Source organism: Macaca mulatta, chromosome 15 (assembly GCF_049350105.2).
Source record: "Macaca mulatta isolate MMU2019108-1 chromosome 15, T2T-MMU8v2.0, whole genome shotgun sequence".
Taxonomy (NCBI): domain Eukaryota; kingdom Metazoa; phylum Chordata; class Mammalia; order Primates; family Cercopithecidae; genus Macaca; species Macaca mulatta.
Genome location: NC_133420.1, coordinates 44,442,749 through 44,454,991, shown reverse-complemented (window position 1 = coordinate 44,454,991; position 12,243 = coordinate 44,442,749). Strand labels below are relative to the sequence as shown.

General features: G+C 45.9%; 1 protein-coding gene across 50 annotated transcripts in view; it reads left to right on the top strand.

Moving 5' to 3' along the window:
- The first annotated feature begins 5,411 nt into the window (after window positions 1-5,411).
- Window positions 5,412-12,243, top strand: part of ZNF618 (zinc finger protein 618) — a 170,100-nt gene continuing 163,268 nt past the window's right edge. For 37 of the 50 annotated variants that reach the window (XM_077968297.1, XM_077968294.1, XM_028834952.2 and 34 more), the window contains exon 1: window positions 5,415-5,573. In XM_077968297.1, coding sequence (XP_077824423.1) covers window positions 5,541-5,573 — 33 coding nt within the window. In that variant the 5' untranslated portion in view covers window positions 5,415-5,540. Of the gene's footprint in view, window positions 5,574-12,243 lie in introns of all 50 variants that reach the window. The other 13 variants (XM_028834951.2, XM_077968288.1, XM_028834956.2 and 10 more) reach the window with 3 other exon arrangements.

Genomic DNA, 12,243 nt, shown 5'->3' with positions numbered 1-12,243 from the left:
TCTCCACGTCACATTCCCAGTCTCTGCGAACCCTCGCAGTCCTCTCTGAGGAACATTTGAGGGTTCTGCTCAGCCCACCACGTCCCTTCTCTCAAGGCGGGGTCTCAAGAGGCTCTTTGTGTTTTGTGACCCTGCCATCTTTAGCCATAGAGGATCAGCTCCTGGTGGCACCTGAGCCAAGCTTGACTTACCCCATTCTCTCTCCTGAATTTGGATTGAGTGCAGAGACACCAGTCAGTACTTCCTGCACTGACAGAATGGTATGCTGACCATTTTGACTTCGTGCCCAGGGAAGCAGAGACGATCCCCCCACCCGGAGAGACGGTGGGAAGGAGGAAGAAGTTAGGACTGAGATATCAAGAGACTTGTGGCCCAGAGTGATGGAGAGAGAAAGCCCAGGTCCTGAAACCTTTCTAGTTCCTGACTCCGAATGCCCTCGATTCATTTCCTGCCCTTGGATACTATGATCCACCTTCTAATTTTCCTTTTTTTTTTTTTTTTTTTTTTTTAGTTCAGCGTGATTTCTTCTCTATTGGTTACAACTGAAAGAGTGTTGATAAGACTGGTAGGTTTTAGAATCCCCATTTTTCTTTTTCTTTTTCTTTTTTTTTTTTTTTTTTTTTTGAGATGGAGTCTTGCTCTGTCGCCCAGGCTGGAGTGCAGTGGCCGGATCTCAGCTCACTGCAAGCTCTGCCTCCCGGGTTTACGCCATTCTCTTGCCTCGGCCTCCCGAGTAGCTGGGACTACAGGCGCCCGCCACCTCGCCCGGCTAGTTTCTTTGTATTTTTTAGTAGAGACGGGGTTTCACCGTGTTCGCCAGGATGGTCTCGATCTCCTGACCTCGTGATCCGCCCGCCTCGGCCTCCCAAAGTGCTGGGATTACAGGCTTTGAGCCACCGTGCCCGGCCATAGAATCCCCATTTTTCAAAGACAGATGCTAAAGCTCAGAGATGAAGCCCTGAGGCCAGGATCACCCAGGTAGTGAGGGGCAGAGGAGATTCCACCTGACAACATGTGTGCTTTCTCTACATGAGACAGTTTCTAAGGACTTTACAGGTTACATCGTTTAATCCTCAGACCACCCCAGGAGGTAGATAAAACTGTTAGCATCATTTTATTCTATTTTACTTTGTTTTATGTCTGTATGTATTTATTTATTTTTGAGACAGAGTCTTGCTCTGTCGCCCAGGCTGGAGTGTAGTGGCTCGATCTCGGCTCACGTAACCTCTGCCTCCCAGGTTCAAGTGATTCTCCTGCCTCAGCCTCCTGAGTGGCTGGGACTACAGGCGCGTGCCACCACGCCTGGCTAATTTTTGTATTTTTAGTAGAGACAGGGTTTCACCGTGTTAGCCAGGATGGTATCGATCTCTGGACCTTGTGATCCGCCTGCCCTGGCCTCCCAAAGTGCTGGGGTTACAGGTGTGAGACACCGAGCCTGGCCTATCCTTTTAAAGATGAAGAAGTGGGGACAAGATGAGCCATCTGCTGGAGACTGCACCGCAGGTGAGGAGGACCAGAGCCAGAGGTGAACCTGGGAACTGATGCCAGGGGCTGGGCTCTAAAAATGATGTAATAATGATAGTTCTGGAGGCAGTGGGCTAGGCATGGAAGGAGTAAAAAGTTTCCAGAATTTGATAAACTCAGGCATGCCGCGTTGAACCATAGACCCTCAGAAGATGGGAAAGCCTTTGGGGATCCCTCCTGGACCACGCTTCCACTGATGTGAGCATCTGTTCTTCCTCACCCCTGACCAATAGTCATTTTTCCAACACTGTATCACAGAGCTCCATCATAGAGCAGGTCTGGTCTTGTCCCCTGGGCGATCACAAAATATGTTGGCTTCTCCACCCCCACACTTTTCCCCCTCCGAAGCCCTGCCCAGAGCTTGTCTGGTGTTTGTGGGGGTCCTCCCCTTCTCGTGGCTTCCCCATGCTGGTCACAGTGTCATTGCTCTCGAAAGTGAGGGGTCCAGATATGACCACAGTGCATCTGATGGGACCACAGCCACCTCATGCAGTACCTAGCCACTTTCTTGGGCAGGCCCTCAGGACACTCCAAAAGTTCCACATGGTGAGTGTACCCTCAGTTAATTCTCAAATGGAGACAAACCACAGCTCAGGGTGATTGCATAGTTTCTGCTGTTGTTTGGGAAATATGTGGGTTCATTTATAAACTGGATTTTGTCAGAAGACTTCAAGCTCAGCCATTGTCCCCTGAGGATACCCTTCATGGCCCATTTGGTACAGAATGAAGAAAGGAAGCACTCTCCAAGGCTGAGACCCCTGGGCAGGAGATGCCTCTATGGTCGGGATGTACTGACAGAAGGCCCAGCTCCTGGGACCCATGGGTGGTGGAGAAACAGAAAGGGCTTGCAGTGATTCCAGAAAAAGAAGGCTGAGAAGGACCATGAGATTTTATAGGCCAGAGGTGCCTGGAGACAGGCTGTGGATTATTCCAGGTTGGCGGTCACTGATGCTCTTGAGTGAAAGCCACAGATTTTCTCCCCCAGAATGCACATACAGACATACATTTGGTTAAGGAGTAGTTCTTGGTTCCCCAAACCAATGCAACGACCCCATTTAAGAATCCCTGCTCTGGAGAGAACCTGCCATCTAATTAAGACCCTCCTGGAATCTTCACTAACCCCCACCAGGGCTGGATGGGATCCTTCCTTGAGCTGCACTGAGCACCTCACTGTTGGCACTGTACTGCAAAGGTTTTAAGAAGGTGACCCTTAGAGCAACATCATCAGCATCACCTGGGAACGCATTAGAAATGCAAACTCTTGGTCCCTAACCTAGACCAAATGAAGTTGAAACTCTGGGGTGGGGCCCAGCAATCTGAACAGGCTCTCCTGGTGATTCCAAGAATCACCAGCATTTGAGAAGAGCTGCTGCAAATAGTTCTCCTCTTCATGGTGTGTGTCTGTCTGTCTAGCTACAACGTGCCTGGAACGTAGTAAGTGCTCAAATGAATATCGCATCAAGTTTTCCCGACTCCCAGGGCAGGAGTTTTTCCTTTGTACCATACAGTTCTCAGCTGTGGTGACTGAGACCCCATGTCATTTTGGATCTAGTTTCTACTCTAAGGCCTAAGATCAGGCTTGGCTCCACTAGGCAGAGGCGGGGACCTGGCCTTGAGGCAGGTGCCCAGAAACCTTCACACAAGGATCGAGCCAGACAGACATCAAACCTGGAGCATCTCTCCACGTAACAAGGCCCCAACCACCTGGTGGATGAGGGGCAGGTGGGCTACAGGCTGCCTGGCCAGCACGTATGCTCAGAGCTCACAGGACCCAACTCTGCCACGCTCTGCAAGCTGCCCTCTCTCCCCTTGGTGCCTGCTGCACACCAGCCTTGGCAGAGGCTGCCAAACCTCCGGCAGAGACATACTTGCCAGGTTGGTGAGCAGAAAAATGGCCACTTTCAATTTTTAACGAATCTCCAACTTTTAGGGGTCTGGGGGGAAGTGGTTAGAAGACTCCTTTTTTTTTTTTTTTTTTTTTTGAGACGCAGTCCCACTCTGTCACCCAGGCTACAGTGCAGTGGAGTGATGGAGTGACTTCGGCTCACTGCAACCTCCGCCTCCTGGGTTCAAGCGATTCTCCTGCCTCAGTCTCCTGAGTAGCTGGGACTACTGGCGCGTGCCACCACACCCGACTAATTTTTGTATTTTTAGTAGAGATGGGGTTTCACTATGTTGGCCAGGCTGGTCTCCAACTCCTGACCTCGTGATCCATTGGGCTTGGCCTCCCAAAAGGATTACATGCGTGAGCTACCACTCCCGGCCAGAGCCTCCTCTTAACCTCTTGTGTATGAGTGTTTGCTAAGCGGGGCAAGAGTTGTGTTTCTTAATCTCATGTCTCCCATATAGGGCTAAATTCCCGGTTTAACTTATTAGGGAAAGGAGGTGTCTTCTACACAGTGCCTCTGTTTCCTAAAATTTTAAAAAGAACTTTTTTGAGGGTTGTAGGGAAAACATTTTTGTAACCCTTCCTGTATCATATTGCTCTAGTTCTTTAAACATTACAAAAAAGAACATTTGATTTTTGAAGGTGGGGGCAGAGAGAAGATATCTGTTTACTCTTAATTTCCAATGTTTTTATTTTTGAAAAGCACCCTTGTAGTTTTCTTTCGGGGAGGGGCAAAGAAGGATTTCTGTTCACCTTGCATCTCATAGAAGAGCAATTCTTAACATTTTTATTCCAAAAATCAACCAGTTGTGGGAGATGTAGGATGGATCCAGCAATCCCCCCTTGTCTCTTTAATAGGACAGGTCCTTCACACGCTCAGTTTTTAAAAAATCTGATTTTTTAGGAGAATGGGGAAGAGAACAGAAAAAAAAAATCTCTTTTAAACTTTCCCAAGTCACAAGGAGGCAGTTGCTCAAGTAAAAAAACAAACAACAACAACAAAAAAAAACCTGACTCTTTTGGGGTGTTGGAAAAAAATTTCCTGGTTCACATTTTATTTCACATAGAAGTTTTTCAAATTTTCCTTTTCTAAATCAACCTGACTGGTGGATATGCGCGGGGGGGAGGGGGGGGCTAATACCCCTTAACCTTTAACCCCTCTTGTCTTACTGTAGGACGAGTTTTTCAAACTTTTATTTGGAAATATATATATATATACACACATATATTTTTTAATTTGGCGAGGATAGGCAGAAACAGCCGTTTCACTGGCATTTCACATAAAAGCGGCTCCTCAAATATTTATTTTAAAAATCAATCTGGCTAGGGGGCTAGACTCCTCTTAACCACTCTTGTCTGACATGGGACCAGTCCTTCAAACTTTTATTTTATTACATTAGTTTTTTGGGGAGGAGTGGCAGGGCAATAGAATATTCCCGGTAAGCCTTCCAGTCTTTCAGCAAGCCAGCTCTTGAAAACTTTTATTTCAAAAAATCAATCTGTTTTTTTTTTGGGGGGGGGGTACAGCAGGGTACTGAATTCCCATTAACCTCTTGCGTTCCGCCGGCTCCCCGAACTTTTTTCCAGTGTGAAAATGACATTTCCGAGGGGCTGGAGGACTGGGGGAGGGCAGAAGGGAGACGGGGGGCGGGCGCGGGGGCGCGGGGAGGGCAGGGCGCGGCGCGGGAAAGTTTGGGGGGCGGGTGCGCCACTGCCCTGGGGCTGGCGGACGGGAGGGCGGGCGCGCCCCTGGACCGGCCGGCTTTGTGTGCCGCGCGGAGGCCGGCAGCGCGGAGGCCGAGGCCGAGGCCCCGAGCTCGCGGGCCGCACGGCGAGGCCGGCCCGGGGGCGGGCAGGGCGGCGGGGGGCGGCGGCGGCCCCGCGAGGGGCGGCTCGGCGGCAGCGGCTGCCGCGGCGCGGCCGGTGCAGGCCGGCGGTGGGGGCGAGGGCCGGCGCCCCCCCCGCGCGCCCCCAGCGCCCCCGCCCCCCCGGCCTGAGCGGGGCGGGCGGAGGAGGGAGCGGCGGCGGCGGCGGCGGTGGCGGCGGCGGCGGCGGCATTGTGCGCGCACCAGCAGCCCGGCCCGGGAGGAGCAGGACGCGCCGGGGCCGCCTCCTCCCGCACGGACCCATGAACCAGCCGGGCGGCGCGGCGGCTCCGCAGGTACGACGGGGGGCCGGGGGCATGCACCGCGCGGGGGACCCCGGGGGGCCGGGGCCCGGGGCGCTGCGCCACTTCATTGCAAGATTTGCAAAATGCAAAGTGCCTGGGCACGTTTGCGAGCTTTTTATGGGCGCAAACGGGAGAGTCGGGGTCCGGAGAGCACCCCCCCGGGCGCTGCGGGGTGCGAGGAGGTTGGGGGTGACGAGGGGGTCTTTTGGGGCCCCCACCCAGCGCCCCCTCCGGCCCCGGGCTCGGACCGGAGCCCAGAAAACAAAGCGGCGAGAGAACAGAGCAGCCATTTCAGTTTGGACAATTCACATTTTGCAAAAATGCAACCCCTTCCAGCTCTGCCCCCTCCCCCCCAAATTTGCAATTTTCCCCTGACCCTCTCTGCGCTCGGGGTCCCCGATGACCCCCCGGGAGGTGTTTCCCCCCAGATCCCCCATTTTTGCAACAATCTTTTTTTTTTTTAGGCCATATTTTCCTTTCTCAATTTTTTTTTTCTAATTTTTCTTCAAACGGTAGTTTTTTCCCATTAAAACGACGCCACCTAGAGGATACTATTTTGTAAATAAAAAAAGAAATTAAAATTGAAAAGAAATATTTTTTATTTCTTATTTTTTCAAAAGTTTGCACTACCAGGCAGTGGAGGGGTAAGAGATTCTTTTTTTTTCTTTTTTCGGGTGAAAATTTTCACTTTGATCTTTCCAGAAGCATGGAGACAATTTTTATTTCTGAAGCCAAATCCAGATAATATGTAAATGAAAATTAAGCTGGAATTTGAATGAATTCAGTTCTTGGAGGGGAGAAAGCAAAAAATCTCCTAAAAGCAAAGTCAGTTTGGGTGCCCAACTCATTTTAGTTTGAGAAAAAAACTAATTGGAATAAAGAAAGGAGGGAAATTGTTGAGTTTAGGGAAAACTGAGAGAATTGGCTTTATGAAGCAATTAGAAATTGTACTTCATTGTAATTTGGAACTTATTTAGCTCAGCGGGCAAAAAAAGACTAATTTCTCTATTTGGCAGTATTTAAAGTTTTTCTATTTCCACGAAGGAAGGATTTAAAAGAGAAAATAGACCCTAAAATGTTGGCTTTGGACACACCCAAAAATTGTAGTTGTTTTTTTTTTTTAATTTTGCATTTACATTTTACTGCATTTAAATCCTAAGATTCTAAAGAAAACAGAAACGGAAAAAGTTACAGTGAAATCCTTTCTTTCTTTTTTTCTCTATTTGTTGGGTTTTGTGTGTGGGTATTTTTTTTGTTTTGTTTTGATGGAATAATTAAGACTGTTTTCTGATTTTGTTTCCTGAAAGGTCTAGGCATTTCTTTTTTGTTGTTGTTTTATCCAGAAAATGTCAGGGACCTTTTTTGAGCAATATTCAGTGGAAAAAATGTAAATTCATACATTATACAAATTGAGTAACCCACAGATTTGTAGGAGAGACCGCCATTAAAATAAGATATGCATAATTAACATTATTATGAAAAAACTAACAGTGGATTCACAGAAGCTCATTTTTTATGACATGCAACTAAATCAATTGATGAAGACAAGGATTGAGGAATCCTTGGTAAGGAAGAAAATTTTCCCTTTTCTGTCTTGTTCATTCTTCCAATTTGAAAAATTTATTACTTAAAAAAAAATTTAGATTGGTTTCAGGCCTCTTTGACTGTGATGTGAGGTTGGTAGTTTATCAATATTTGTTATTTTTCAGAAACCTGATTACTTTCAAAGGGGGAAAAAAATCCATTAGCCTTAATCATTTTGGGGAGTTTGTGACCAAAAAAAAAGCACAAATTTTACTGACTTAACAAGAAAAAGATAAAAGAGGGATGGGCAAAAAGGAGATGAAAATTCTAATTCTTATCTATCTTCCTTGGTAGAACACTTACTTTGCTGAAGAAATGTGATAAAACACCAACTCAGCTGATTTTAGCAGCAACAAAATAAAGGAAAAATAATCAAAATACAAACAAAAGCCAAACCCAAGGTTTGCCTTTGGAATATGAAAGCATATATGCAAACAATATTTCATGAGGAGGTTTTGGCCTTAAAATGAATCAAATGAAGGTGAAACAAAAAAGAAAAAAAAATTTAAGAAGGCAAATAAATATTGACTGAATTGAAATTTGACAGATGAAAATAAAGTACCCACCCAACGATGAAGGGTTTTGTGATATATTAGTATCTGATTGAACTTGCTGGGGATTTTGAGCCTACCCCCCAAAAGTTATAATGTTTCTGTCCAAAAAGAGCATATTGTTAGGACTTGCAGGGTGGGATCTTGGAGGGACCTTGGCTTGGAAATTGGTGATGGGTCACCTGGGGCAAGAAAGGAAACCGTTTGCCCCTTTTGCCAGCCACTAGCTGGTCTTGGAAAAACTGGTGGCCCCAGTCCATAGATTCCCAACCCGATTTTGTGGAAATTTGGATGTTTAAGTGGAATAAGTCAAATATATTATCTCTGTGAAATATATTTGACAATGGCAGAGGTTTGACATTTCCCATCATCGCCATTGCATTTGGGAGATTTTATTTTTTTAGTAACGAAATCCTTCAGGGCTGACTGGTCACATTCTGACATATTTGGAATGAGCTTTTTTTTTTTTTTTTTTTTTTTTTTTTTTTTTTTTTTTAGGCAGCATAATTAAAAAAATTTTTTTTCTGTTGAATTATTTAGGCCGATGACTAGGACGGTCAAGGAATTTATAATTTCCAAGGGGCTCTGGAGGCCTCATGAGGCAGAAGGCCTGAGTTTAGCAGTGATGAAGGAGAGATGGGCTGGGGAGGGGTGGAGCGGGGTAGGGGCATCTGAGAAAAAAGTCAGGGTTGCAGATAACAGGTTATTTCTGGTGCAAGGAATAAAAATATTGCAGCACGTCCCTTTGTGTGGCCTGGATCTCCTGACACAATTCAGATTCCTTCATTCCTTCTGCTGAAATTTTGTTCTGTTGTCTATGGCTAGAAGTTGAAAATCATTTCTGGTTTTGTAGACATGTTTTTTTTTTTTTTAATTGGTTATTCTGATCATGTTTGTTGTAAAGGAAGTAGAGGTGCATGATGGTTCTATTGGGGGCGGGGCCAGTTTTCTTTTGTTTCTATTGGTGTTTCTCTCTGGATTGAGATCTGACCTTGGCCTTGGCTCTCTCACCTCCTATTTTAGGTGGACGTGTGACCAGAAATGGATATATGAGCTAATTTTTATTAGCTCCTGTCTGTTCACCACATTCTCTTAGATTGTTGGGCAAAATATCTGGTAAATTGGACTTGAGGGGTGGTAATTTGATGATGGGCTGAATTATTTTGGCAAAAGATCATTTATATTCAGTTTCACAGTGGAGATTCTTATTACTTAATGTTTTGCTTTTCTGCCTAAGGAGGTTTTTTTTTTTTTTTTTAATTTTTTCTGATAAGGTTTGAAATTTCAAGGGCCTGCTTTATAGCTTGACTTTGGAGCAAGCTAGGAAAAGAGGTTTGCTTATTCTTCCAGCCCTGCACAGAGGTGAATTTGAACAAGGGTTCTTGCTTTTGCAGAAGGAAAGCAACAAAGATGGCTGGTCAGTGTAAGGCTGACCTCTCCCTCGTCCTAGAAAATAAACAGCCAATGGCTTGTTTCACTTGAGAAACTGGGTTTAAAACTCCTCCAGTGTCAGATACAATATTTTTCTCACTTTTGACTCAGCTCTTGGCATGCTGCTTCCTCTGACCTCAGAATCGTTACGTCTTCTCCTTGGTGGGTGATAAGAACTTCCTTGCCATATTTGACTGGATGTATATGAGCTGACTTTTCATGGTCATGAGGAAATTTTGAATTTTTTCCTTGTTCTTGTGATGTTTTGGGTCAGTTGTACCTTCTTTCTGGTGATGTAAAATGAAGTGGCTTTTTTTTGGGAGCCCTACCCCCACAAAATCTTGCTGTATGACCTTGGGCAAATCACTTTTTCCTTCAGAGCCTCAATTTTTGCATTTATAAAATGAACACTTGGGATCAGATCAAGGATAATGATGAATAGGTTTCATTTCTGAATGTAACTCCAAGGAATTGGTTATGGCTGCCTGGATCACTGTGCTGAGAAGGATTCTGAGGCTATATCCTGACTCCCATATTCTAGAGAGAGGGGTGCAGTGGCCAAACAGCAATGTAAATGAGAGTGGAGAGTGTACCTCTTAATTACCATTCCCAGGTGAGACCTTGAATCATGGGCCATTAGTGGGTTGTGAAATCAATTTAGTGAATCACAGTCAGAATTTTTTAAAAACAAGAATAGAATATAGGGGAACAAAAATAGCAGAGGCATAGCACAGGGTACAGGTGAGTATCCTCTCATGAAACTTTTGTTTATATTTGTGGATGTATGTTTATGTGAGATAGATTTCCTCCTGTGGATCACGGTCAAGAGAGTTTGAAAGGTACTGGACTAGCTGAGCCGCCATGATGTGCTGCAGGTATACTGCGTTTTATTGCTTATACTTTATTTTCGCATTTATTATCTCAATTAACTTTTAGGTGAACCCTGTGGGTTAGGTGTCCTGTGCCACATATTTTGAGCCCTGGTTGAGCCCACTTCAAGGGCCACCTATGAGGAAAGCTCAGCCACATGGGCGGCCCAGGCACATACCCCAGCTTGTTGGCCTTGGATGAGTCTGGAAGGACATATGGAAGGGCAGATGCAAGTTTGAAGGCAGTATCTTTGCAAGGCCTTCTTGCTGGAGAGGAGATCTAAAGTGTGTAGAGTCCTTGTCTTTTGTTCCCCACTTTTAGTTTGAATTGCCAGAGAAATTTTTCTGGAGTTAGAGAGTTTGTGTTTGTGCTATATTTAATTTAATCAGACAAGAACACGGTCTGTATTTTTGTGTGTGGTCACTTCCTTGAAAATCCCAGAATTTCTGTCTTAGTCTCCTCATCTTTTAAATGTGTCAAGTCCATGCTGTCTAATAGAAATATAATTCAAGCCCCCAATGTGAGCCACATATATAATTTTTAATTTTCTCATAGTGGATTAAAGGAAGTAAAAGAAACAGGTGCCATTGATTTTAACATATTTAACTCAGTATGCCCACAATACTATCCTTTCATTAAGCCATCCATATGAAAATTATTAATGTGACAAGTTACATTCTTTTGGGGGATAGTGAGTCTTTGAAATCTAATGTATTTTACTCCTACAGTACATCTCAATTCTGACCAGCCACATTTCCCCTGTTCAGCAGCCACATGTGGCTGGTGGCTACCATATTGGACACCGTAGGATTGGACCAGTTGTCGTCATCACTGGCTGGCCCCAGAAGGGTAGCAACACCTTTCAGACCTCTTGGTTTTGTTGGTGGGACTTCGTATCTGAATCTCACATGCTCTGAGGCATTTCAGCCTATAGTGACGATGAGTTCCATCCATATAGCTCTCCTGGCTAGATTGGCCCACATTTCCCTTTTATTTGTCCCAAAGCAGTCTTCTGCCAGGGTTAGGCCACTGTGCTGTAGTTAAAAATGACAAATGATAGCTAGTAACTCCGGGATGATGTGTCATAGCCTGTGAGCTGTTGAAGTCAAGGAGTGTGAGTCTGGGAGGCAGTTGTTTTTTGAAGTGCATTTTAAATAAAGTGTTGCCAGAGAGAAGGATGAAGTTGCAAAAAGGCAGCAGGTGGCCAGGACCAGGGCTGGGGTCTGAGGAGAGGAAAGAGATCAGAGGTAAAAGATGGTCTGGCAATGAAATCTATTTCTGAGCCGAAAACATGGCATCAGCAGGAAATCCCCCCCAGGCCAGGCCTTAGGTCAGATGCATAGAAATTTTCCGAATCCACCCCAGTTGGCAAAATGGAAAGCTGGGTTTGAGGTCAGCCAGACCAGAGTTTGAAATCCAACCTCATGGTGTGGTTAGCTTTGGGTGACTTCAGGAAAGTCACCCTGGTTTTGGAACCACAGCTTCTACATCTGGGAAAAGAGAGTTAATGATCCCAACCTTGCAGGGTTTTAGGATTAAATGAAGGGGTCACATGGGGAGACTGTCAGCCAGTCTGAGGACCTGAGAAGGTGGTCAATGCATGTTGAGAAGGTGGTCAATGCGTGTGAGTTGACTCAGCCCAGTGGCCAGGGATTCTCCATTTGGGGAGATTAAATCCCACTGACAACACTCGGGATAGTCCTGGAAGCCTGGTGGCTTATCTTTAGCAGGCAAAGTTAGGTGACAAGTGAAAATGTACACTCTTGGCTGTTGCTTTAAAACAGCCTGCCATCCATGAGACTTTCTTGTTAAAGCGTTCTGGATGCTTTCATTCTGGGGCTGCTCTAGCTCCAGAATGTTTCTGGATTTGTTTCTGAGCCTGTGGCAAGGCTTTAAAAGGGATACATCTCAATGGCGGGTGGACCTGTGTGTCTTTGAGTTTGTGCTCATGCTGGGGCCCCTGCCTCTGGTGCCCTTTCTCTCATTCATATCTGCTCCATGAGAAACCAGACCTTCCGCAAGATAAGCTGCGCTTCTTCTTCTGTAGAGCCCCCCAACAAATTACCCCAGGTAGACTTCCTCTCCCTCTGCCCCCATGGCACCCCCCCAGACACTGTCGACCCACAGGTCAGAGTTGGTTGTTTGCACTTCTGCTTCTCCAGCCAACTTGTAACATCCGTGAGGGTAGAGATCACCGGTTATTCATTTTAGGGTCTGGCGCAGAG